The 24,174-nt window shown below is 37.1% G+C and overlaps 1 protein-coding gene and 1 long non-coding RNA gene across 5 annotated transcripts in view; one reads left to right on the top strand and one right to left on the bottom strand.

Annotated features, from left to right (window-relative positions):
* Positions 1 to 24,174, bottom strand: part of LOC143660847 (uncharacterized) — a 256,137-nt gene that overhangs the window by 67,176 nt on the left and 164,787 nt on the right. The window lies entirely within an intron of this gene.
* EFEMP1 (EGF-like fibulin extracellular matrix protein 1) overlaps positions 1 to 24,174 on the top strand; it is a 59,075-nt gene that overhangs the window by 3,996 nt on the left and 30,905 nt on the right. The window contains exons 3-4 of the mRNA XM_077134271.1: positions 1,563 to 1,611; positions 1,774 to 2,187. Coding sequence (XP_076990386.1) covers positions 1,563 to 1,611; positions 1,774 to 2,187 — 463 coding nt within the window. The remainder of the gene's footprint in view (positions 1 to 1,562; positions 1,612 to 1,773; positions 2,188 to 24,174) is intronic.

Here is a 24,174-nt window from a genome sequence, read left to right as displayed (position 1 = left end):
GTTAAGGTTGTATTCCTAGTTTCCTGAGAAAGGTGGTGGTACCCTGGACAGTGTTTGGGGAAACTAAAAAGAACTAGTTTGGGAGATAAGGGATGTTCAGTTTTCACTCTCTCGAGTTTCAGATATCAGTCAAATATCTAAACTGATCTTGCTGCCTCCATTCAGCTATTTATTCACCAAGCATGTGTCATGTGCATAAGCAACTCTCAGCTCCATAAAATATTATATTTATTTATTTGTTTACTCCAGTTTTGCTCAGTTCTTCCTGAAGCATGTTCTTCACAGTGACTTCCACAAATGCACATCTGATCATGTTCTTCCCTGAGATTAAAAGTTCTTCACTGACAGCAGTGTTTTTCACGAAGTATCCCATAGAAAACCTACACCAAAATCAACTGGGATGTTTGTTGGGAATTCAGATTATGAGGCTCCTACTACCCAGACTTACAGAATCAGATCTTTTGGCTGGGCCCAGAAATATTCATTTTAACTAGCACCCTGGGTGATTCTTAAACATAATAAAACTTGAGAATCAATGACCTTCAGAGTAGAATCTAGTTCCCCCCTATGCTGAAGATAGGCTTCCCGAGTTTGGACCTGTCTACCTCTCTGACCTCATCCTATACCCTGCTCTGAACTACTTGCAGCTCTCTCCCTGTTTAACAGTTTTGTGCCTTTGCTCACCATAGTCCCTCATCCAAGAATTCTCATATCTTCCTGGAAAAATTCTACTCATCCCATAAGGACTAATTTACTTGTCACCTCCCTGAAAAGTCCTCCCCTCCACAATGTCATGCCCCTCACAGCCAGGCAGAGTCCATCACTCCTCCACATACACACTTGCCTTATGGCACCTGGCCCACTCTTGCTCCACCTTCTCCACCTATCTTCTCTCCATCTGTGAACTGCTTGAGGATAGGGACAAGGTCATCTTCAGCTTTATATCCCAGGGCTTAGGATGGTGTTGTGAGAAGGTGCTCAATAGATGGTTTGTTCAGTGAGTGAACCAGAGAGGGTCTGTAGGAACTAAGCCATGAGGCAGGCCAAGTCTGAGATGGGGGGGTCAGGAGGTGTGGGACTATGGGGCTCAGCTAAATAGGAATGGCAAGGAAAGCCATGGGCTTGAATACACTCTCTAAGAAGACTTACAGAGAAAAAGGGGGGATTCATGGCTAAAAAGAAGAAAGTGGAATTTTTTAGGTAGAATTTACAATATGGAAGAAGGAGAAATAAAAAAACAAAGAGCAGTCTGAGAGATGGAACATGATTACTATCAAGTCAGAAAGAAAAGAAGTTGAAAAGAAGAAGATGGGTTATGAATAACAACGAAATTCAACAGAAGAGGCGAAAGGTGCCTAATGATTGAGAAGGGGCCCCTGAATCATCCAGTGCAGACATGACTTAAAAAAAGTTAGACAATGTTAAGCTACCTACCTTGCAGTATATTTAGAACTTTAGCACAAGGATTGTTGCCAGAAACTGAGGCTTTTAAAGTAACCTTTTAGGGAATGGATACAACAATGAACTGTTTCCTGGTCCCATCTTTGATGTTTTCTTCACAGCAATGCACAGATGGATATGAGTGGGATCCTATAAGACAGCAGTGCAAAGGTGAGCCAATTTCAGACTCCTCTGTAAACACAGCTTTTTTGCCTCTCTCTCATGTCATTTTTCCTGTCTTGCTTGTATTGTACCAAAAAGACATGCGTGTATATGAACATGTTCAGCTTTCCCTCTAAGAAGATACCTGACTTATTTTATCACTGACCACAGATATTGATGAATGTGACATTGTCCCGGATGCTTGCAAAGGTGGAATGAAATGTGTCAACCACTATGGAGGATATCTGTGCCTTCCTAAAACAGCCCAGATTATTGTCAATAATGAACAACCTCAGCAAGAAACACCAACAGGCGAAGGTACAGGTGCAGCTGCAAATGCAGGTGCGACTTCAGGGGCAGCCACTGGGAGTGCAGCTGCTAGTGGCATGGCAGCCAGTGGAGCAGTGCCTGGGGGCAGTTTTGTCGCCAGTGCTACTGCTGTCGCAGGGCCTGAAGTGCAGACTGGCCGAAACAACTTTGTCATCCGGCGGAACCCAGCTGACCCTCAGCGCATTCCCATCAACCCCTCTCACCGCATCCAGTGTGCAACGGGCTATGAACAGAGTGAACAAAATGTGTGCCAAGGTAAGCATGACTTTTTATGCTAACAAGACAGTTCTTGCCCAAGTGCACTTTGTGGTGAGGTTGACAATAGCTTGCATTTATTTAGGGCCTTCCATGTCCAGACATTGTGCTAAGTGCTTTCTCTCCATTATCATATTATTCATCGCAATAACCCTAAAAGGTGGTCTGTCAGTTATCATCATCGTTTTATGAATGAAGAAACTGTGGCTCAGAGAAAGTTCATCGGTGGTTCTCAACCTTAGCTGCATATACTTAGAGTCACTTGGGGAGCCTTTAAACAACTTGATGCCCACACCACACCCCGTTGCAATTAAATACCAATTTCTGAGGGTGCGTCCCAGGCAGCAGTACTTTTTAAAGCTATCCTGTGATCCTAGCATGCAGTTAAATTTGAGAGGCAGAGGTTGCACAAACTGAACCAGCCTTCAAACCCAGGCAGGCATGTGCCAGAGTCCCAGCTGTCAGATGTGGCACTAGGTTATTCGTTCAAAACTTGAAATTGTGCTGTCAAGCTTACTCCATAAATGCCCCCCTTAGTTTCTCAAGCTTCCTTCACATTGAACTTGCTGCTGACTTGTTCTCCTAATTCAGGAATAAAGAAGTAGGGCTCCATTTCTCATTACCTTTGAGGGACTATCCCCTGCTCACATTTATATCTTTTACAAAGGTCTCATTTGAGCACATTTTACTTATATCACTTGCACCATGGCACTGTCTGTCTAGGCTTTTCTGTTTATTTTCACAAAGAGTACACATCACTGTGTATTCTAGAAACAGCTGTAGACTCATGCTAGTAGAGTGATAAGGATCTCAGGCTTTGAAGACACGGAGGATATTAGCTAACTGAACTGTGCTAAGAGATTTTGTTTCCCTTTTTCTTCTTAGTCAACCCTTTCAAAGCTGCTTGGTGACCGCATTACTGAGATGGAGCCATGAAGCCCCAGGACCCTTCCCCACTCCCAGGGCTTATGGGGCTCCATCTCACCACTTCATAAATGCCTGCTATACGCAGGCTGATTCCAAATGCCCAGGAGTTCTCACCTTCTAATTGCTCAAGAGTGAGGACAAAAGCACCTTCATCTGTCAACACCAAGGGGGTCAATCTGAATCACCTCACTGCTGCATTAAGGGCAAGCAGCATCTCTTGGTCACCTTGGATGCTGTACTCATTCACCAGTGCTTAGTTTTCCCTTCTGTGTAAGAGATACCAGATTTTAAGTGGCTTAGAAATTAAGTAAGTGAACTTATCATACTCTGGTTTCTGCTATTTTATATTTCGTCTTCAAATTTTAACTACCCCACATCAAGAGCTAACCCCTACTGTGATGGTGTCACTTTTCAGAGGGCGCATCATATTAGCATCTGTTTTGTGTTACTGTTGTGAGTCAGAATTCCAACATTGATGATGAATACTTCAGCATCTGCTTGATATTTTGATATTTAATTTAAGGATCATGTCAAGGAGATAAACTGGTGAAGTTATTATAAATAGATAATAAATATTGATAAAAATGCCTTTATTATGACAAACCAACTTTTAATTCTGTTCTTTAACTATATAATATATAATTAATCAGAAAGTTTGATGCTATTTTCCTGAAAATGAAGAGTTCTGCTGGCATTTTTTTAAGTGTTGACTTTTATATATTGAATTAGTTTTAGCACTTCGTATGTTGGATGTTTTAATGATGCTTGGGGGAAGAGTAAAACAACAGATAAATGAATGGGTTATTTCCTAAAGTAGTTTATAGCCCCTTATTTACACTTCTGTTTGAATTCAAGAACAATACCTAAAACTGGATGAAGTTCTAGAATAAAAAAAAATTCAGAACTTACAGCATGTTATTGGTTACAGTAGAAAACATATTGTGAATAATTAAAATCACGTCCTATTTAAACTTTCTAGAAAATATTTAGACTTTACAAAATGAGTTATTTTTCATATGTTAAAGCACAATTCTTCTCTGAAAATGTTTTTGCTAATAAGCTAGGACTATTAAATGTCTTGCTTACAACAGATGCCAAATATATACTTGTTGATTGCAGGCATACAGGGTATGGTATTTTCAACTCAAATTGTTCTGTTTAATTCAACCAATTTCTAAAACTTGGGATTGGGGTCTGTACTAGTGAAAGCAGAGTTAAAAGTTTTTTGGATGACTTAAGACTTCAAGTTGGATTTTGTCCCACTGCAATTTTGCAAAGTGCCCATAAATGTGGATTTACTTAATTGTTGATAAAAGGGATTATTTCATGTGATAACAACAGGATAAGCTGTCTAGGGAATCTGACTAACATAAGTGGAGTCACACTTGTGCCCGTTTATTATTGTGCTAATCAAATATGCAGTCCAGCTTCTTCTAATTGCCTACAGATGTATGACATTCTCATTCCAGGCCAGCAGCACAAAATAATGTTTTATAACCAGTGTGAAAGTGTGGGGACCTCAGCTTAAAACAATAATATGCTCTGAGGACCTATATTATTGACATCACTGTGGAGTCTGAGGAGCCTTCTGTTTTAGTAAAGATCTCCACTCCCTTTTAAATGTTGTGTACTGATGGCCGGTAATCCAAACACATTTACCATGGACTGGAATAAATGAATGCCTACAGATGTGTCATATTTATATTAAAATATTTCTCCTTTCCACATATAATTTTTCAACAGATACGGTTTATCATTCTATAGCATAAAACAAAGGACGTTTTTCCTGTTATTGCTGAAAACTGTACTTTATTTCAATTTTAAAATCAACTGTACCTTTGAATGCTCAGTTACCAATCACAAATGGCTCCTGATAATCTGAATAATACAATTAGATATTTCAAAATGTATGCTGTTTTATAAATATACCTTTTAACCAGCTGCCTGTGTTTTAACAGTTCAATGCAAACATGCTGTTCTGATACCATTTCATGCTGTTTTTCTGGAGTATTTCAGTTTTGTGCAAAATCAAGGGGTTTACAATGCAACATACCATCCAAAGATAAAGTCACAGTGAGCAGGTTTTTTCAGGTAACTTTTGCCACCTGAGGGTGATGCTGGGGGAAACAGTCACACCAAGAGTTTCAAACAGTAAGTGCTAACCTTGGCAGCTACAAAATACATGAAGGTCATTTCAGTATTACATAGCCAGAGTCATGTATAAATAAAGTTTTAGAAATTGCTTCTCCCTGATACATCATCTTCCTCAAAGACAACAGTTATTAATCTGAGCCAAAAGGAAATTGGGTGAGTGGGGAATATATTATAACCCATTGATAGTTCATCTTTAAGTTTCTGCATCTTTATTGCATATTCTCTTTGTAATCCTTTTTAATGGAAACGGAGTTAGAAATCACTAGTTAAACTAAGAAGGGATTTTTTTAATCCTGTATAACTTTCTAAGATATACAGGGAAAAAAAATATTGGGGGCCCGTAAGAAAAAGCATAGATTGAGCAATTTGAAGGAATTTGTTTGCTTAATTGAACTTTAAAAAAAACTAAGTAGGATATTTTGTGTAGTTAGTGATTAAGCCATTACTAAACTCAGTCAGGATGTGCAGGTATCATTTTTAACTTGCTAAAGAAACGGAGTTTCAGGAAATGAATTCCATACAAATACCTAATGAAGCAGATAATGGAGCCCAATCCAGAGTGCAGTACTTGGTTTGTATTATATAAGGTGTAACTAAGCAATGTGAAAACCTATTCTAGGGGTTCCAACTGTCCCTGTCTGCCCAGGAGTGTTTTAGTTTTAAAACATGAAGTCTCACATCCCAGAAACACCTCAGTCCTGGGCAAAGTCCCAGGTCTCCCTTGTATAAGTCCACACCCAAACCCCCCATACCTCACAGCCAAGAACAGGAAAGTTCCAGCATTGGAGCCATTCTTGCAGATTAAAGCATTGTTTGTCCAGTGAAACTCTCATTTTTAGTTTAGTTTAATTTTTTTTTAACAATTTGTTTTGAACTTTTAAAAGCCAAAATTTATTGATTTTTAAGTGCTTGGACAGTCTTTCTTTGCAGTTGTCAGGATCCCACTTGCTAGTTTGTCAATAGGCTGGCTCATTTACACATTGTTTCAGTTTTTGCATATGTAGGAACCTAAACATTAGCATCCTCAAATTCAAATACATGCCTTACCATAACTAGCCCATCTTTTCAAACTTCTGCTCAGAAAAATTTACCATTTCACAAAACTAACACACTATGCTCTAGTTACAATTTTTCAGTTTGCTAAATTTTTAAAAGATTTTAGCTGTATTTTCAGTGATTGCATTTTTTAAATCATTATTATCTTTAACACTAGCAACTCAAAAGCTAAAAAACAATGCTTTTTAAGAAGCCCAAAAGAACAAGCAAATTAAGCTTACATTGCTAAGGACTGTTTCCTTTACACATTTCTTTATAAACGCAAGAATAACAAAAAGGAGAAGTTATTACCTATACATCTATCTTAACAAAGAAAAACTTGAACTAACATGTATAGCTTCTTAGATGCTAGGAATATCTTTCTTTGACTTCTTTCATTTGCAAATTAAATGACCTCATACCCAAAAGAGGATTTATAAATTATAGTGTAACCAAGTGGTTTAGTACACCTGGCATGGTCATTACTGAAAAGCTTTCAAACACTACCCTTTTCTTGGTTCTCACTAATGTCATTAGGGTCTCTAGCTGCTTTGGTTAGTTTTGTGAGGAAATGCCTAATTTCTGTTGCAAATAATTATATAGCCCAGTGAAGAGCTCTGAACTCAGAAAAGAGGTATTTTATAAAATATAAGCTATAATTGAGTGAATTATGATATTAACAGAAAAAAATACTTCAAGCAGAAAGTTAAAATGGGAATTTAGCATGCTTACAGCTGTTCATTGTTTTTTAATTGTTAATTTCCTTTGGGTGTCCAAAAATTCCCTAAAGCCATATAAATAAATGGAGGTTGAATTTATGTGGAAAACTTAAGTGCGTTTAAAATAAGCTGATTTAGTGTAATTGAAGTGATTAACTCCCTCCTGAAAAATCTAGCATCGTTTTATAATTTGCTTTTTCCAAATACTATGGTTATAGAAGTTCTAGTCAATTAAAGATGAATTTTAATATACATTTATAAACTGTATATAAATATATCTGAGTCATGCACAGTCAGAAAGTGTCCTTAAAATTCCTTCATAAAAATTACACAAGAGGATTGTGGGAAGATGGTGGAATAGGAAGCCCCAGGAATCAGTTCCTCCACCAAAACAACTATTGAACTGGCAGGAACTGTCTGAATCAACTATTTTGAAACTCCAGAGTCTAATGGAACACTGTGAAGCATCCAGATAGCAGCAGAAGGAAGAGGCTGGTAAATTTCACACTCCCTGCAGCGGTTACCAACCCTCTTTCCCCAGCTGCTAAGCGGGTAGCTGTGGGTACTGGACTTAGTTCCTGGCACAGCTTGCTGGTGTCAGGGTGAGATATAAAGACCTAGTCCTCCAAACTCCACAGATGTGTGGTCTGATTATTGACCACTGCTTTTGATCAGCTACTTCAGATTGCTGGGAGCCCTACTCTGAGGGCAGCCATTGTTCCAAACCTCCTTGGGCAAAAGCAGCACAGTAATCTTAAATATGGTAGCCTTCCTCAAATATACAGAAAGCAGGGCTGTATTAAGTAAGCAAGTACTGAATCAAGGAAACACAGCTTCAAACACAAGCATAGAAGATGCTCCTGGCACCTTGTAGGCCCCTCCCTACCCCTGTCCAAAATGAAGGGTGAAGCTAAGCTCTTCCTTAGTGGGTCCCTGGACTTGTTCCAGAAGAAGCAGAGTGGCTGCTGTATGAATACTGGGGCGCATGTATGCCAAAGCCAATCTATCAGATAGAAGCATGAGAGACTGGTACAAGGGCAGATAAAGACCAATGAAATTGAATTAAGAGTTCAAAAATCAACCTTCAGATCTATGGCCAAATGATTTTTGACAAAGGTGCCAAGTCCACTCAATTGGGAAAGAATGGTCTCTTCAACAAATACTGCTGAGAAAATTGGATGTCCATATGCAAAAGAATGAAAGCAGACCCTTGCATTGCATCATATACAAAAATCAATCCAAAATGGATCAAAGACCTAAATATATAAGAATTAGAACTATAAAACTCCTAGAAGAAAAATAGGTAAGCTTCTTCAGGACCTTATCTTAGGAGATGGTTTCTTGGACTTTGTACCCAAAACAACAAGCAACAAAAGAAAAAATAGGTAAGTGGACCTCATCAAAATTAAAAACTTCTGTGCATCAAGGGACTTTATTATGAAAGTGTAAAGACAACCTACTATGGGAGACAATTTTGGATAATACATATCTGATAAGGGCTTAATATCCAGAATATATAAAGAAATCCTACAACTCAACAACAAAAAGACAAACAACCCAATTTAAAAATGGACAAAAGATTTGTATAAAAATTTCTCCAAATAAGATCTGCTAATAGCCAAAAAGCACATGAAAAGGTGTTCAACATCACTAGCTACTAGGGAAATGCAAATCAAAACCACAATAAGATACCATTTCCCACCTATTAGAATGGCTATTATTTTTTAAAAAAAGAGAGAGAAAATTGGGGGGAATTGATGGGAAATGGTGTAGCCATTGGCAGTTCCTCAGAAAATGAAGTATAAAATTACCATATGACCTGGCATTCCCACTTCTAAGTATATATCCTACAGAATCAAAATGATGGTAGGGACTCAAAAAGATATTTGCACATTGATGTTCACAGTGGCATTATTCACAATTGCCAAAAGATGGAAGTAACCTGAGGGTCCATCAACTGATAAATGGATACAAAAATGTAGTATATACATACAATATAATATTATTCAGCACTGAAAAGGAATGAAGTTCTGATACATGAGGCAATAAAGATGTACCTTGAAGACATCATGTGGAGTAAAATAAGACAGACACAAAAGGACAATATTATATGAATTCACTAATATGAAATAATTAGTACAAGCAAATTCATCGAGTCAGAAATTGGAATATAGATTACCAGGAAATGGGATAGGGGTAAGGAATGGAAATTTAATGCTTAATTTGACCAGAGTTTTTATTTGGGTTGATGGAAGAGTTGTAGTAATAGATGGTGGTGATGGTAGCACAACAGTGTGCGAGTAATTAACAATATTCATTTATATATTTGAATGTGGTTAGAAGGTGAAATTTTAGGTTGTATATATGTTACCACCATAGAAAGCAAGCCATGGTGACTCAGCAGGCAGAGTTCTCACCTGCCATGCTGGAGACCCAAGTTTGATTCCCAGTGCCTGCCCATGCGGAAAAAAATAAATCAAATTCAGTTGTCTATGTTACTACAATATAGAAATTTTCAAAACTACATAGGACTGTACAACACAAATACTGAACCCTGATATAAACCATTAACAGTACAATTATAAAAACATTCTTTTATCTGTTGTAACAAATGTATCATACTAATGCAAGATGTTACTAATAGGGTGCTACATAGGAACTCTGTATATTAAGCATGATTTCTCTGAAAACCTACAACTTCTCTAATAAAAAAAAGAGAAAGAAAAAATCTACATGTAAATTAAATGTAAATTATTTGATATGGATGAAATGGATGTGTTCAATATGATCAGTCCTAACTTCCACAGCAAAAGACTTTGCTATATAACTCCCTGACTCAATGATTTTCAAAGTATTGTCCCTGGACAAGCAGCATCAGCATCAACTGTGAACCTGTTAGAAATGCTATTTCCTGGGTCCCACCCTATACCTACTGAATCATCAGCTCTGGAAGTGAGGCCCAGCAATCTTTGTCTTAGCAGTCCCACCAGGTCATTTTGATACCTCTTCAAGTTTGAGAACACCCTAACTTAAGCTTAACTTCAGGAAGATGCATCCAGGTATAAAAATCAGAAGGCAGAGTCAGAAATCTTTACAAGGAAATTAATGAAGAGAAGATATCAGAAATAAGTACCTATACATTTTGCTTCTATGGTAAGATAGTATTTCTCTTTAACTTCTGTTATCTTTCTTATTATTGTCACCAGGACTCTGATCCCCAAACATGAATGATCATGAGTCCTGGTTAGGACTGTATCTCTGAATTAAAGACATGACATATGTAATCTAGAGAAAAACAGGACATTTTAACAGGAAAGCAGGAGACCCTTCCATCTCTCCATAAAATCCAAACATGTGGAATAATTGTCAATAGGTGAAACTGGTAATGATACTTTCACTTCTGTAGTAATCTCCCTTATGCTCCAGGGCACAAATTTGTGAGATGAGGTGCTGCTGTTTGGGGGTTCCTATAGAGCCATGAAAATGAGAGAGATGGATTCTGACTTTGCCTTAAAGTACTTTTCAGTTACCAGAGTGATAGGGAACCTTTCCACTATGAGATGCACAGTTGACTATCACATTCCATTTAAGGTGCTGTGAGTCATCAGATATTTGAAGAGCACTCACATAAGTGTCTTCTGCTCAATTTAAACTTGATCAAAGATTTACTTCCCATTAAAGTGAGAAATTCTTTTTAAAACTAGTTAACACATCTGTGGAATGACTTTCCCCTCTTCCCATAGAAGCAAAACAAAGCAGATTAAAAAGTAGAATTCAAAGTCTGTGTAACTTCAGAAATGTGTACTGGTATTGGCTCATTATTTCTCTAGCAGAAAGTCTCACGCTATATTTTCTGAAGTCAACAAGTGGCCCCTTTTTTGTAAGGATTGCCTTTGCACTTGTTGGATTACTGGCACAATTTTGTTCTTTGAAACCAAAGAGTAAATAAATTTGTCCCAAATGTGTTTGATTTTGCACGAATGTACAAATAAGTAATTCATGCCACATCTGAAACTTATTAGCATGCTGCTTTTTCCAGGAGGTAACTGCAAATTGCACACTCAAAAATAAAACTGATCAAGAAAACTGCGTTCCAACACTGGCAGAAAAAAAATGGCTGTCATTGCAAGTATTTAACCACAATTGCAGGCTTGTAGCTTAAAACTAAATGATTTGTAAACATTTAATAAAGATGAAGTGAAGAAATGGCATGAAAGGAAGGTGGTGTGCAAGATACTGGTAGCGGCATGGAAAGTTTATGGCTGTCAATTTCATATGACCACAGTTTAAAATGAAAGAGAATGAATCAAAATCATGTAAATGTCTAATAAAAAAGACTAAAAAACTTGAAATTTGGGCAAAATTAAATTCTAAAACTTGAACTACCTTTCATATAAGTATACACATCTATACAGAGTCAAGAGTGACCGTAATTGAAACTAATCAAACAGGACGTGAAACAGTTCAGTTAGTGCTCGATAAAATCAATCAAAGTTGTTTGGTTGCTGAACATTTTCTGTTGTAAGTTTTGATAGAATCAAAACAGAAGGAAATAATGGTCATCATTGGCTCATGAGTTATCAAACAACAATAAAAGAAACAAACAGCAGTCCAGAAACTAGCAGAAGGGACATCATGAGAAGTGCATGATGAATTGCCAAAAGTTGAAGTAAACCAGTGAATGACTCAGGTAGTCCTATCATTTACTAAAACCTATATTTGGACAGAAAAAGAAAACATGTCCACAGAGATGGAGTCAAGGACAAAAGTTCCTTTCCTCCCTGGAAAGGAGCATTTAGAAGAGAATGATAAGAAAAAGTTGGGAGGTCTGACAAAGGAAATTAAGACCCAGACATCAGAAGGAGTGGCTACCCTATAGCCAAGCAGGACAAGTGGAAAGCAGCACTGCATCATGTTCCTTCCATCCTGGAGTAGTTCCCCCACCCCGAATCAATGAGCTACTGATAAGAGTGCCAACAAGGTAAGGGTGGGTAGAAGACCCAATCAGAAAGTACTATGATATTTCAACCACGTTACACAGCAAACATCCATCGCTAGTTCCATCTTTGGTAAGTCTTGCCAACAAAATACTAATGTGCTCATCCAGCTCTATCTAAACATCTTTCTGAACTGTGTTCCATTTTATTTACTATTGAATTGGCACTCAGTAAATGTTTGTGTTCGTTTATCTGTTTGAACAAATGAATGGCTTTTAATCATCAGGGAACTCATGCTTATAGTTCATTCTGAGTTCTAAAACCATCCTCGGAAATGAGACATTAGGTACCATGTGTGTATGGGTATATTTTCCAACTATAAATGTTACTAAATTTCAGTGTGGTCTGTGAGTAGTTATTGAAAGACACTACTGTTCCATATCACTAATATGGGGATCTTAGAAACCTTACTCTCATTTTAAGCTTAAGCTACTTGAAAGCAGGAGCCATTAAACCTATTCTTTTAAAAAAAATTTTTCCCAATAAAACCTTCCCCTTCATCCCTCCCCTCCATGCCATCCCCTAGGAAACACTAATCTACTTTGTATCTCTAAGAATAGTCATATAAATGATATCATACAGTATTTGTCCTTATATGTCTTGCTTATTTCACTGAGTATAATGCTTTCAAGATTCTTCCATGTTGCAGCATGTCTTAGAACATCATTCTTTTTTATGGCTGAATAATATTCCATTGCATTTTGTTCTACATTTGTTTATCCATTCATTTGATAGCGGAAAACCTACTCTTCATATCCTAGATCATTTAGTTCTTAATAAACAACATGGCAAAACTAAGTTGCTATTATTCCTATGGCAAGACTAGTAACTGGAAACTCAAGAATTTTTATTTTCCAAGACATTTAACCAATGAATGCATCTCTGTATCAAATACATCCTTCCTCAGAAATCTAATGATGAATAATAAAAATAGAGTTGGGTTGGGGAAATGTAAATATTTATGATATTTGAAGTGCAATACTTGTAAGACTAGAAAATATTGATGTGAGCTTCTGAAATTGTGAAGAAACTCAAGCCTATTGATGAAGCTCTGTGACATAAAAGTAAGAAAGGACAAAGGGATCAAAGAAATGCAACTTGGACATTTCCCTGGGCTGCAGGCCCAAAATTATGCTTTTAAAAACTATTTTGTTTAAATGCTAAAGGGCAGAAACCAGGAACGTCACTTAGTTGGATTTAGATGACGTTAAGGAGGAGCAGTTTCAATCTAGTCCAGAGGTATAAAGAATTGCTAGAGAAGGGAGAAGTAATGCCACGGGTCCTAAAGCTTAGGAAGAGAGAACCTAACTTAGAGAGGGCCCTTGGAGAGCTGAAAACTAGGTGATAACTATTTGAACTCTCTGCAAAATAAGAGGGAAGTATGGAATAGACCTAGAGACATCCTAAAAGCTGTCTTTATAGCTTTATGCATGCCCAGCTAAAGTGATCCTGGAATTGGAACTGCCTTTTTGAATACAGTTCAATCACCATCTCTAGGGACTGTGGTGAAATAAATTTTGTGCTCTGAACAGCTGTGTGTGCTGCAACAAATCTAATCCTCTTCCATTAAGTGGAGCCAGGGAACGCCATCCAGAATGCAAAGCAACTCAAGGGGGTTTTATTTAGGGCCCTCCCTGGGGACCAGGTTTATTGCAACCTGGATTAAAGAATAATTTTTGTTCAATGGTGATTAGATTTCACTCATGAATTGCTTTGCAGCAAAGCCTTCCTCTTACATACACTCACAAAATGAGTATACCATAACATTGTCATTACATTTTAAAATTTTAATATCCCAATGTCTTCTAATATACCACAATTACAAGAGCAATGTAAGTCCTGTTCTTTAGAATCTATTGTTGAATCCTTAGAATTATGAATTTGAAGACGCTTTTTAGAGAATTTTTTCCCTTTATTATTCTCCTAAAATAAGTGAACAATTTGGGAATCTGGCATCATTCAACTTTGCAGAGCCCACTGATGAACTTTTTTCTAATCACTGCTTTTATAATTTGCAACCTAAAGATATACTATTATGTAACATATTTTTTCCTCCTATCTATGTCTGGTCTTGAGCAATTTGTGATACCAGAAGATCCTTCTTCTAAAAGAGAAAAGAACATCCCAGGAGAGGTTATTAAAAAACATCTTAGAGGGCAGGTCACGATGGCTCAACAGGCAGAGTTCTCACCTGCCTTGCCAGAGACCTGGGTTCGATTCCTGGTGCCTGCCCATGCAAAAAAAAGAAAAAAGTATAGCCAAAATAGGATTGAAAGCATTAAGGCATAACCTCTGAGACTCCATTATCTCACAGTTTTGCAACACTGTGGTCATTTCTTTAAAAATGTTTCTTCGTGATTTACCTGGATTTCATCCTGACTCACCTATATATTCTACACTGCGCAATTTAATTTTTAGTGAAGCAACTTTTTTTTTTATATAAACCACAATAGAGTGGATTAGAAAATAATTTGGGATTGATATTGAATCCTCAAGCTTGTTCATTCTTCAGATTTGGTAAATTATATAGTCAGGAGGCAGCCGGAATAAAGTTTCACTCATCAAGCAAGACAGAAAATTCCAGTCATTCATGATGAATTAAACTTCCCAGTAAAAGCCATGTTTCTGTAAAAACAGTTCATGACCGGGCATATCACAAGAACTCTAATCCAGAGAGGGAGCCAGAGATAAAAGTCTTCCCACACAAGGTGGTAGAAGGCATTTCTGAAACCCAGGAAAGATCCAGGGCTTTGTTCTGAACTTCAATTGTATGACCTTCCTTCTTTAGTGAATGAAAAAAGGCTAATGATTCAAAAAAAAAAAAACTAAAGGAAAGAAGGAAATATAATTGTGGTGCAATTTAAGCACCTAATGATAGCTCTAAAAGACCAGGAAAGATTCTTTGGTGAATAGCTCATTCAGAAAAGAAGAACAAAAAAAAACCCTGTAAAATAGCAGAACCATTGTAAATTAGAGTTCAGCTGTAAGTAAACTGAAAAATCTTCTCATTGATCTTTCAATTTGAGCAGAAAAATGGATTGCATAGGCATGCCTAGGCAATAGTTTCTAATAAACCATATTATCACAGATGGTTAATGCCCCAAGTCGACTATCGGAATAACGATGTATTAGAAAAAGAGCTTGGGCTATTTAGTTGTCATTATAAAAACCTGCCTAAAAAGAATATTTGGGTTTTAATAGACAGTTTTAAAGAATCATGGGAAAGTCTGGTTATAATATTAAAGTAAGGACTAGGCAGAATTACACATAAGCAAAAGTATGATAGTCTATATCAAAATACTTTGAACTGTGTATTTTTTTTGGTAAAATACAGTTTCTGGTCTCAGATTAAGTGTGCAGTTTGTAGTGACAAAAAAAGACCTCAATAAGGAAGATTGCCTGAGTTGTTTGGTTAAATATGAATGGCGTTTTGAGTTTTCTCAAGATCTTAAAAAATCCAGTAAAGGTCTTATCAAGTGGGTAAAACTAACTGCAAGCCATGGGCCTACCTATTCTTCCATGTAAATTTGGAATTAGGAAAATAAGACTCTGTACCAATTCAAATTCAGACCAAGCCTTTGCAGGTGATTTGGAGTATGTAAATTTTTAAAATTATTCTGATAGGTGATACACTGTTATATCAAAGTTATTACTCAGCAGAAAGAAAGCACCACTTTCTCTTAGAAGAGAAAAATAACTTCTCCTATATTCTGTCAGAGTTAAGTAAACCTCTTAGCCATGACAGTCATAACTGGATAAACTGCAGTTGCTAAATATGTGTAACTTTGTGTGTTGCTTAACCACTAATGCATTTTAAAAACATATACCTCATATTGTTAGGTTAAAAAGGGTGAGGTCAGTTATGGGACATCCCTGCTCCTCTGCTGAACCACTCAAACAGCAGCAATCCCCTACTCCCAGCACCATCTACCACCACCACATACCCTCAGCTGTGAAAATCAGTCATCTAAGGAAAGTAAAAATGCACTGAAAACATGCTAAGGAGGGGGCAGCAGTATATTCAGACGTTTGTGGAGAAAAAGCAAAATGGAGCAAACTGAATCATACCTTTCTCTTCCAGAAGCCTCTTACTTTGGAAGGCTGCAACAACTGTAAGAGGGAAGGAGAGACAGAGATAGATACAGAATGAAACTGGAAGGGAGATAAAAAGAGAACAACATAGGAGAGTAGAGATTATGAGAGATCATAAGACTTTACTAATTGAAAATAAATTCTAATGAAGTATCTCATAAAATGGTATTATGATTACCAATTTTTCATCTCTGTGTATATGTATAATGCATATTTCCCTCAAATGACGGACAAAGAAAATAATAACAGGTGACACCTAAATAAACTAGTTTTACTGTTTTATAAAATTGGCTAAGAGTTCGTGAGAATCTCCTGTATGTCATGTACTATATAGGCCAGGGCTTTTCAAACTTTAATGACTATCCGGGGATCTTATTAAAATGAAGATTCTGATTCAGTAGGTTCAGGATGAGCCTGAGATTCCGTATTTCTAACAAACTCCAAGATTTTGTTGATGCTACTGGTCCACTGACCATACTTTGAATAGCAAGACTATGAAGTACAAGTACACAGAGCTTGTCCTCCAGGAGCTAACAATTTTCACTTCAGACAAAGAAGTTGATATGTCTAATAATTCATCCTCTGTTTTCTTTGGTAGTAAAATATGGTATCATTTCAACAGAGATAGATTTGCGTGTGGTAATTTTTCAAAAAGATATTTTTCTCCTTTTATTAGATATTCAGCTTCTCCAATATAAATTACATTATAAAGCTATAGTTAAAATAAACAGCTATTATAATGTATTAGCAAGATATTTCCCTTGCTTACTAAATAACAGCACTTTCTCCTTCAGTGGAAAGTTTTTACGCATGAATGCTCAGGAGGATCCCAGAAAGTAGTCTTTGGCAGCAGAGTGGTGAAACCCCATCAAACTCAGCAAGAGACAAGGGTTCCCATCTGGGTCTTCCACTAAGTGACTATGACTGCATTAAATCAGTTAATCCTCCACGCCTTACGTTTCTCAGCTGTTAAAATTAAGAGTAGTCCCTTCAAATTTGTATTCAAAATAATTTTAAAAGAATGAGTGGTGTTAATAATAAGGGGTATATGTGAATCCTGTATTTTGTGCATGATTGTTCTGCAAACATACAACTTCTCTAATTATAAAATAATTATAAACATTTTTTAAAAAAAAGAACGAGAGAGAAAAAGCACTTTTTCAATATTACCAACCTCAAAAGTATGGAAATTATATGGTTCCTAATTGATACATGTTTGATGTTTAAACCGTTTCTATCTTCTTTGCCTTTTGGATGGCATTTTTATCAGGAAAACATACCAGAGCAAGTTAAAATCTGCCCTGGGAAGAATGCAGGTGCATTCTGTTATTATAATAGCATTAATGACTCAGAAACAAAAAACCTGACAGTTCTAAAGACCTGAAGCTTTATTGACAAAACAGTTCACACCTAGTACTTGTTGTTTGCTAAAAGTCTGGACCTGAATCTTTAAAAGCTAGATCAGTTCAGTCTTTTCCCCAGGCACTGACATGGGTAATGATTATGGTTCATACCACAATTCAGGACCCATTACAACCCTGACTGAGAAAGGAATTCTTTTATTTTGTGCACCATAAGTATATTTTTGCACATGTTAACACAAACTCCCTTAAAATGCAAAGGTGCCAAGGTTAAATGTAGTAGGCCCTTTATTATTTTCTTGATTTTTAATTAAGATCTCCTGCCTCCACTGGGGACATTAATACCTTTCAGCAGAGAATAATCTGTTTAAAGTCTACAGGTTTGTTCATTCATATTTCAGGATTTTTCACCCTCAGACCTAAATCAAAGTTACAACCAAAGCAAGAGGTCTTGCTTGAGGATACATTTTATAAATAATCACAAGTGATTAATTATACCAGTCTCCTGGTACCTTAGAATAAATTATCCCAAAATCTGGTGACACAAAACAGTAAATATTTGCTATCTTTCAGTTTCTCTGGTCAGTAATCTCTTTGACAAGACAGCAGTCATGTCAAGGCTCCACTGGGCAGTCTCCGCTTCCTATCTCACTTACGTGGTTATTGACAGAATTCACTTCCTGTCTCGGTTCCACATCAGCTGTTCCTCTTTCAATTCCTTGCCACATGAACTTTTCCATAGAGCATCTCACAAAACGGCAGCTTTTTGCATTAAAAGTAAGCAAACAAGGGGGCAACAGAGGGTGCCAGCAAGGGAAAGAATGCCAATAAGACAGAAATCATAGTCATTTGTAATCTAAGCATAGATGTGACAACCCACCCCATTTGCCACATTCTGTTCACTAGACGCAAGTCGCCAGATCCAGCCACACTTAAGGGCAGGAGTACCAGGAGGCTGGGATCATCCGGAGCCATGTCAGAAGCTGCCTACTGCAGTCTAATTAAAGTTCCCCCTGAATTGACGTCAACAAAACCATCACAATAAAATCTAGAATTTTAAATGGTTTTCAAAACAGCAAAATATGAGTTAAAAGCAAAATCCACCATCCCCCAGCAGTATAGGAGACTGGATGATTCATTCAGATACAAAGCCTGATGGGTGTGGTCAGCAAAGGAAAGTACTATCCAAAAGAAGAACCTAGCTGCTTCTAACATCTCCTTTTGAGTAAATCTACCCTTTTCTTCTTCATTGACTTGGGGCTTTCAAAATGGTTTCAATCTGCTCCAAAACCGCTCCAAAATAATTATAACTATCTCCTTTGATTAAAAAAAAAAGTTAATTAAAATGCTTCTTTATCCCACTCTACAAATTAAATAATATTCGTGAAACAAAAACTTTATAAGCAAACACAAAGTTCCTTTATTTTTGCATATTCGCATGTACCCACATGCATATAACATAAAAGAAATGTATTAAGCTATTGCTATTTGTTAACTTCCATCCTAGACATCTGTGATAATAGTGTGTTTGTTAGGGAATCATGGAAAATATTCCTTATCTCTCCAACAGAAATCCTCATGTTTTTTTATCACATTTTTCTTCTTGTTGTCTACTCAAAACTCTATTCCTTGGAATCATCATCTTTACTTTTAAATATCTTTGCATCATTTCTTTTGTTTCAAAAGCTACTAGAAGACATGAGTGGGTTTTGAAAGAGTAAAAATTCCAAAGGAACAAACTTCAATGTGAACTTTGGGGGTCCTGAGAATGCAGGGTAGTGGCTTAGTTTTCAACAAGAGGGACAGCAAAACATAACAGTATTCTAAAGGACAGGGAAAAAAGAAAAGATACGTTAGCAAAAACAGAGAAAAATCAATGAAGGCAGAGGCCAAGAAATCGAGCAGTGTATAGAAGGACTTATAAAATCAGATGGTGACATGAAGGGGAGGCCTCCAGTCAAACCCCATCTCCCTCAGAAGAATATTCAAGCAGATTGTGTATTAATCAGAAGGGGAAAAAATAGAGGAAAAGGTAATGCAGTTATTAACAGGGGTAACCAAAATCCAAAGGTGGGCTTTTTTTTTGGTAAAGAAGATGGAAATGGACCAAATGTTCTTAAATTGATTTTTAAAGTGCATGTATGTAGTGCAGCAAGTTTTCTCCTCAGTTCACTCTCAGAATTATTTTCCAGATTTTTCCAGGTGTCTCTGATTCCAATAATAAAAACCTCTCTGGGCTTGTTGAATGGGTGTAGAATAAATGGGTGCCCTGCAGCCAAGTAGAGGCCAGTGTCTGGCCTCAGGGCTAGAGCATCCTGGGGAGGTCTGGTTCTTGAAACAGCAGAGGAGGGGAGAACAGCCCTCAGGGGGGCTTCAAGTCAGATCTGGTTCCCTTTACTTGAAGCCGGGGTTGGGCAGGAGAACATTATGCTCATATGATTTTCTCACATTCAACTACCATTTGCTAATGCATTCCCTTGACATAAGTAGCACCACTAAATTCCTCTTTCCTCATCACTAACTCTAAAGTGACATTTTAAGGATTAGCCTTTCTGCCACTTCATGAAACACAGCTACAAACCAGTTTGTTGTAGCTTTCTGAGCTTAACCACATAGCTCACAACTGAGTGGATAATCAATCATTCTATGACTAAATCCATCTGGAACAAATTTGAAGAAGTAGCCATGTAGGTTTCTTCAAAAAAAAAAATTAAACTGAAACCAGAGTTGATCTTTTCAAAGGTTCTGAAACATATATATATATATATATATATATATATATATAAAACAGAGCAATGACTTTTCCCCCAGAACCAGTACTTGCTCTCTAAGTGAGATTTGTTCTGTCCTGCCCCCATTTTGCATTGTTTAATCCTTCAGAGAGGCTGTCTGCAAACACCTTGGGGAAGAGCTCATCTCTCAATGAGTTGAGGTCATGATCCCACCCTGGGCAGAAGGAAAGGGGACATGGTATGGCCAAGTAACTGTTGTATCCTCATGCTGCTCTTAAATTCCCAAACACAGGGGGCTCTATTGAAGGATTGTGGAGCAAAAAGAATGTGTTTCGTCCCCATTCTTGCTGCTATCCCTTGATCTGCAGGCATTAAATTATTATTTAAATATCAAGAGCCTTAGCTTTTAATAACTTAGCCTTTCTTTACCTCATTAGTCCCAAAATTGTTGGTAGTTTTAGAATATATTTCTTCATGTACCCTCTGAAATCTGCACCACTCATGAATTCATTTGTTCAATTTTAAGTCATTTTTTCATCGATTCATGAATCAATGCATTCAATTAACATTTGTTCGAACTATACTAGATGCCTGGACACACAATCTTTCCTTGCAAAGACTTTTCAGTCTATCTGAAGTGACAAGATAAACCCAGTTTAAAAAATTAAATGATACAAATAATTTAGCTCAATGAGTCTAGTCAACAAAACCTAGTTGAGTGCCTCAGTCCCAGTGAAGTTAATAGTAAATGGTGGCTACAATAAAAGCACTACAGGAGTCCAGAGGAGTGACTGGTTGCTGTGACCTTGGTGGCCAGTTCGGGCTTTGTAGAAGGAGTGGATAAAATTTGGGTCATGAAGGATGAACTGGATGTGAATAAATCTGAGGAGGGCAGGGCATGATTTGTTGGGTGGACACTCTCTGCACAGAGTAATGGCATTAGTATTGTGTTACTCTTTGAGGCAGGGGAAAGGGGACTGCTGGAGTGCAGCAGCAAACATAATTGGAAAAGACATTGGAGAACAGTTTACATAGGACCCTGAATTCTTGACTAAGCCATTCAGATTTAGTACTGTCATAACCAATGAAAGGCTTTGAGTAAAGAGTGACATAATGAAAACACTACCTCCAGATAGTGTAAGATAAGGGGAGGAATAAGTATGCACATATGGTTATATGTATTAAATCATCCTGATTGGACTGGGGGTGGGGTTTGGAGGGGAGGGGACAGAGAGGGCATATGTCAGTCTGATTTATTGAAAAGTGAGTTTCTCAAGAAAGAATTGTAATACTTTCAAGTACTGTATACAGTAATGATGCTAGTAAGTGGCCTAAAGGGAGAGTCTGATTCAGGAGTTCTATTTTCAATGCTATAACAATTACTTGAAAATTATTTCTAATGGACGCATTCATTATTGTTATAAGCAAGTGCTTCTCCTGAGTCAAACAGTGATTCTAAGTTCCATTCCAAGTAGGGTAAACAGTTTAGGATATTGTTTAGTGGTCTTGTTTTATAAGCATTACGAAGTAAATGTCGTATTACAAATTAATATGATTTTGCTGTAATTTCAGCTCCCCTACCTCATGAAATAACTAATTAGGAGCTAAATAAGCTCTTAAATGAAATTCTGAACAATCAACTTTTCTGCCTCATGCTACAGCCATTAAACTATAGAATGTTCATTAGCCATAATGTATGTCTGAAGGAATATGCAACAAGTCTCTAACCATAAACTATGTCTAAACATAGACTGTTAATAGCAGTTACTCTTATTTTTACATGTACAAGGCTATGACCCTGCAAAACTCAATGAACTCAACTTAAGCAGATTCATGTCCTGATATAATGAGGTTTTTGCAATTATTGAAAATTATGTCAAGAAACAATTATCCATAGCCCCACTCTCACTCAGGAGCCTGTTATCACTCATTCTGCAAGCAAGCATGAACTAAGTGGTAATCTGGCTACAGAAAGAGGAGAACAGCCAGTTCTCCTGGTATGTGTAGGGAAAATATATTTTTCCAGTTAAAAGTGATCTTTGTTTAAAAATGAGAATTTAAAACAGAAAGAGGAACACTGTTTGGGGGTCATAGGGCTGGACTGCTAAACTAATAAAGTAAGAGGTTTAGACAATGATAATATATAGTTTAGTTCTTGGAATAATTCAAAAGAATTTTAACTGGATTTAGAGCTCACTTTACTAAATCTTGTCTCTCTGTGTTTTCTTTGAAGATCTACCTACAGCTAGAATTTTGCAAAGGTAAAACTAGTTTGTCTGTTTATTGACCTATTTGAGTTTCCATTCTGGAACACTTCATAAACAATAGTGATGCCTATATTTTTCCTTTGCAAAGGTGGGAATCTGCTAAAGATGACATGTTGACTGCCTGGATTTACTTTTTTTCATATTGGATTTGGGAATAATAAGATGGGAAGAAAGTTTTTATATTTGCCTTGTTACTTCCAGTTTGGGAGATGACACAAAACTACAGACTAGGTATCTTGCGTCTGGATCCCTAAATATAATTTCAAAATGCGAGATTATTTGACTAGTCTGAATTGAGAGTGACTGCAGGGTGCAAAACACAATAGGTGCTGAGCATACAATCACAGTTTACAGAGCCTGCTCTCAAGGCCCTCACAGTCCAAGAGGAAGCAGGTGATAATCACAATGTGGCATATTCAGGACTTCCCAGAGAAGGTGACACCATATCTAGGTTTTAGGGAGGTATGGAAATTAGAGTTTAGAGAATGTGGGGAAGGAAAAAGAGGGAGAAGAAAGTCCCAGGCAGAGGAAACAGTATTTGCTATGGTCATGAGTGGAAGACAGCTGGAAGAAGTGAACAATGACTTTTTCTCTGCAACTTCAGTGGGCAGAGGTGAAGGTGGGCAAAAGTTAAATCACAAAGGGCCTGAACTGTCATGGTAAAAAGTTTGGATTTCATCCTGAATATGGTAAGAAGTCACATAATCAGTGACTTTACTTTATCAAAGTAAAAGATGCCTTCTATCAATTTGAAACTTAATTATTTAGGCAAGTCTAACTTCAGTCCATCCTCTTGGCCCACAGAAGAGTTTAATGCATGAAGTACATCATGTGCTTTGTATTTCTTAATTCTAAATTTGTTAACCTGCTTAGATAATTTTACCATAACTAATTGGGACTGGTTTTATTCTCAGTTGATAACACTACTACAAAGGCACCTTGAGTATGGATTTCATTCTAAAAATAGGGAAAAAATATCTTAGCTCAAAGAAAAAACTACAAAAGTCAAATCCAGCTTTAAAAATCCATTCAGCATTTAGTGGACTTTTTCAGGCCATTTGTAATTTTTATCTACATAGAATTTGAGTTAACTTTTAAAGGATTTTACTATTGGGGGGGTTGTTATGCCTTAAGGTTTGTATTAGAACTTTCACAGACGACTGTGTAACATAGCCTTTGCAGAAGCTATGGGAGGTTCTCCACATTCATTTCATTTGGCATAGCATCCGCAATCTTGTGCAAGTTGTTATAGTGACAATACAATTGCACATCTAATATGGAAGCATTTACTGATATTTAAGTTAGATGTTTTTGCCATTTCATAATAATATAACACATTATTATCATCATAAGATAGCAATGCTAGAATTTATCTGTCAAATTTAATGGAGAGCTCTTCAACCAGTTGAGGCTATAAAATTATATAGGATGTGCCTAGGGTTATTCAGCTCCTGGTTTACAAATGGAGAACACCAGGCCTCTGTGATAGAACTAAAACTTGTCTAGAACCCTGAGCCAAAGTGGTACAGGCCACCCTTCATCCTTAAGGTGGCCCTAGTTAGGGATGAGGTGGAAGAGGAGATTTCAAAGACCTCACAGAGTCAGTTAATTTTCCAGAAATAGCAAGTTACCTGCTATCCTTCCTTCTTAACAAGAATAATTTCTAGGTTAAGATGCCTCAACACCAGTTGAACAGACTGTGG

This window comes from Tamandua tetradactyla, chromosome 17, assembly GCF_023851605.1.
Source record: "Tamandua tetradactyla isolate mTamTet1 chromosome 17, mTamTet1.pri, whole genome shotgun sequence".
NCBI lineage: Eukaryota > Metazoa > Chordata > Mammalia > Pilosa > Myrmecophagidae > Tamandua > Tamandua tetradactyla.
Note: the sequence above shows the minus strand (reverse complement) of the source record. Positions and strands in the feature narration are given on the sequence as shown.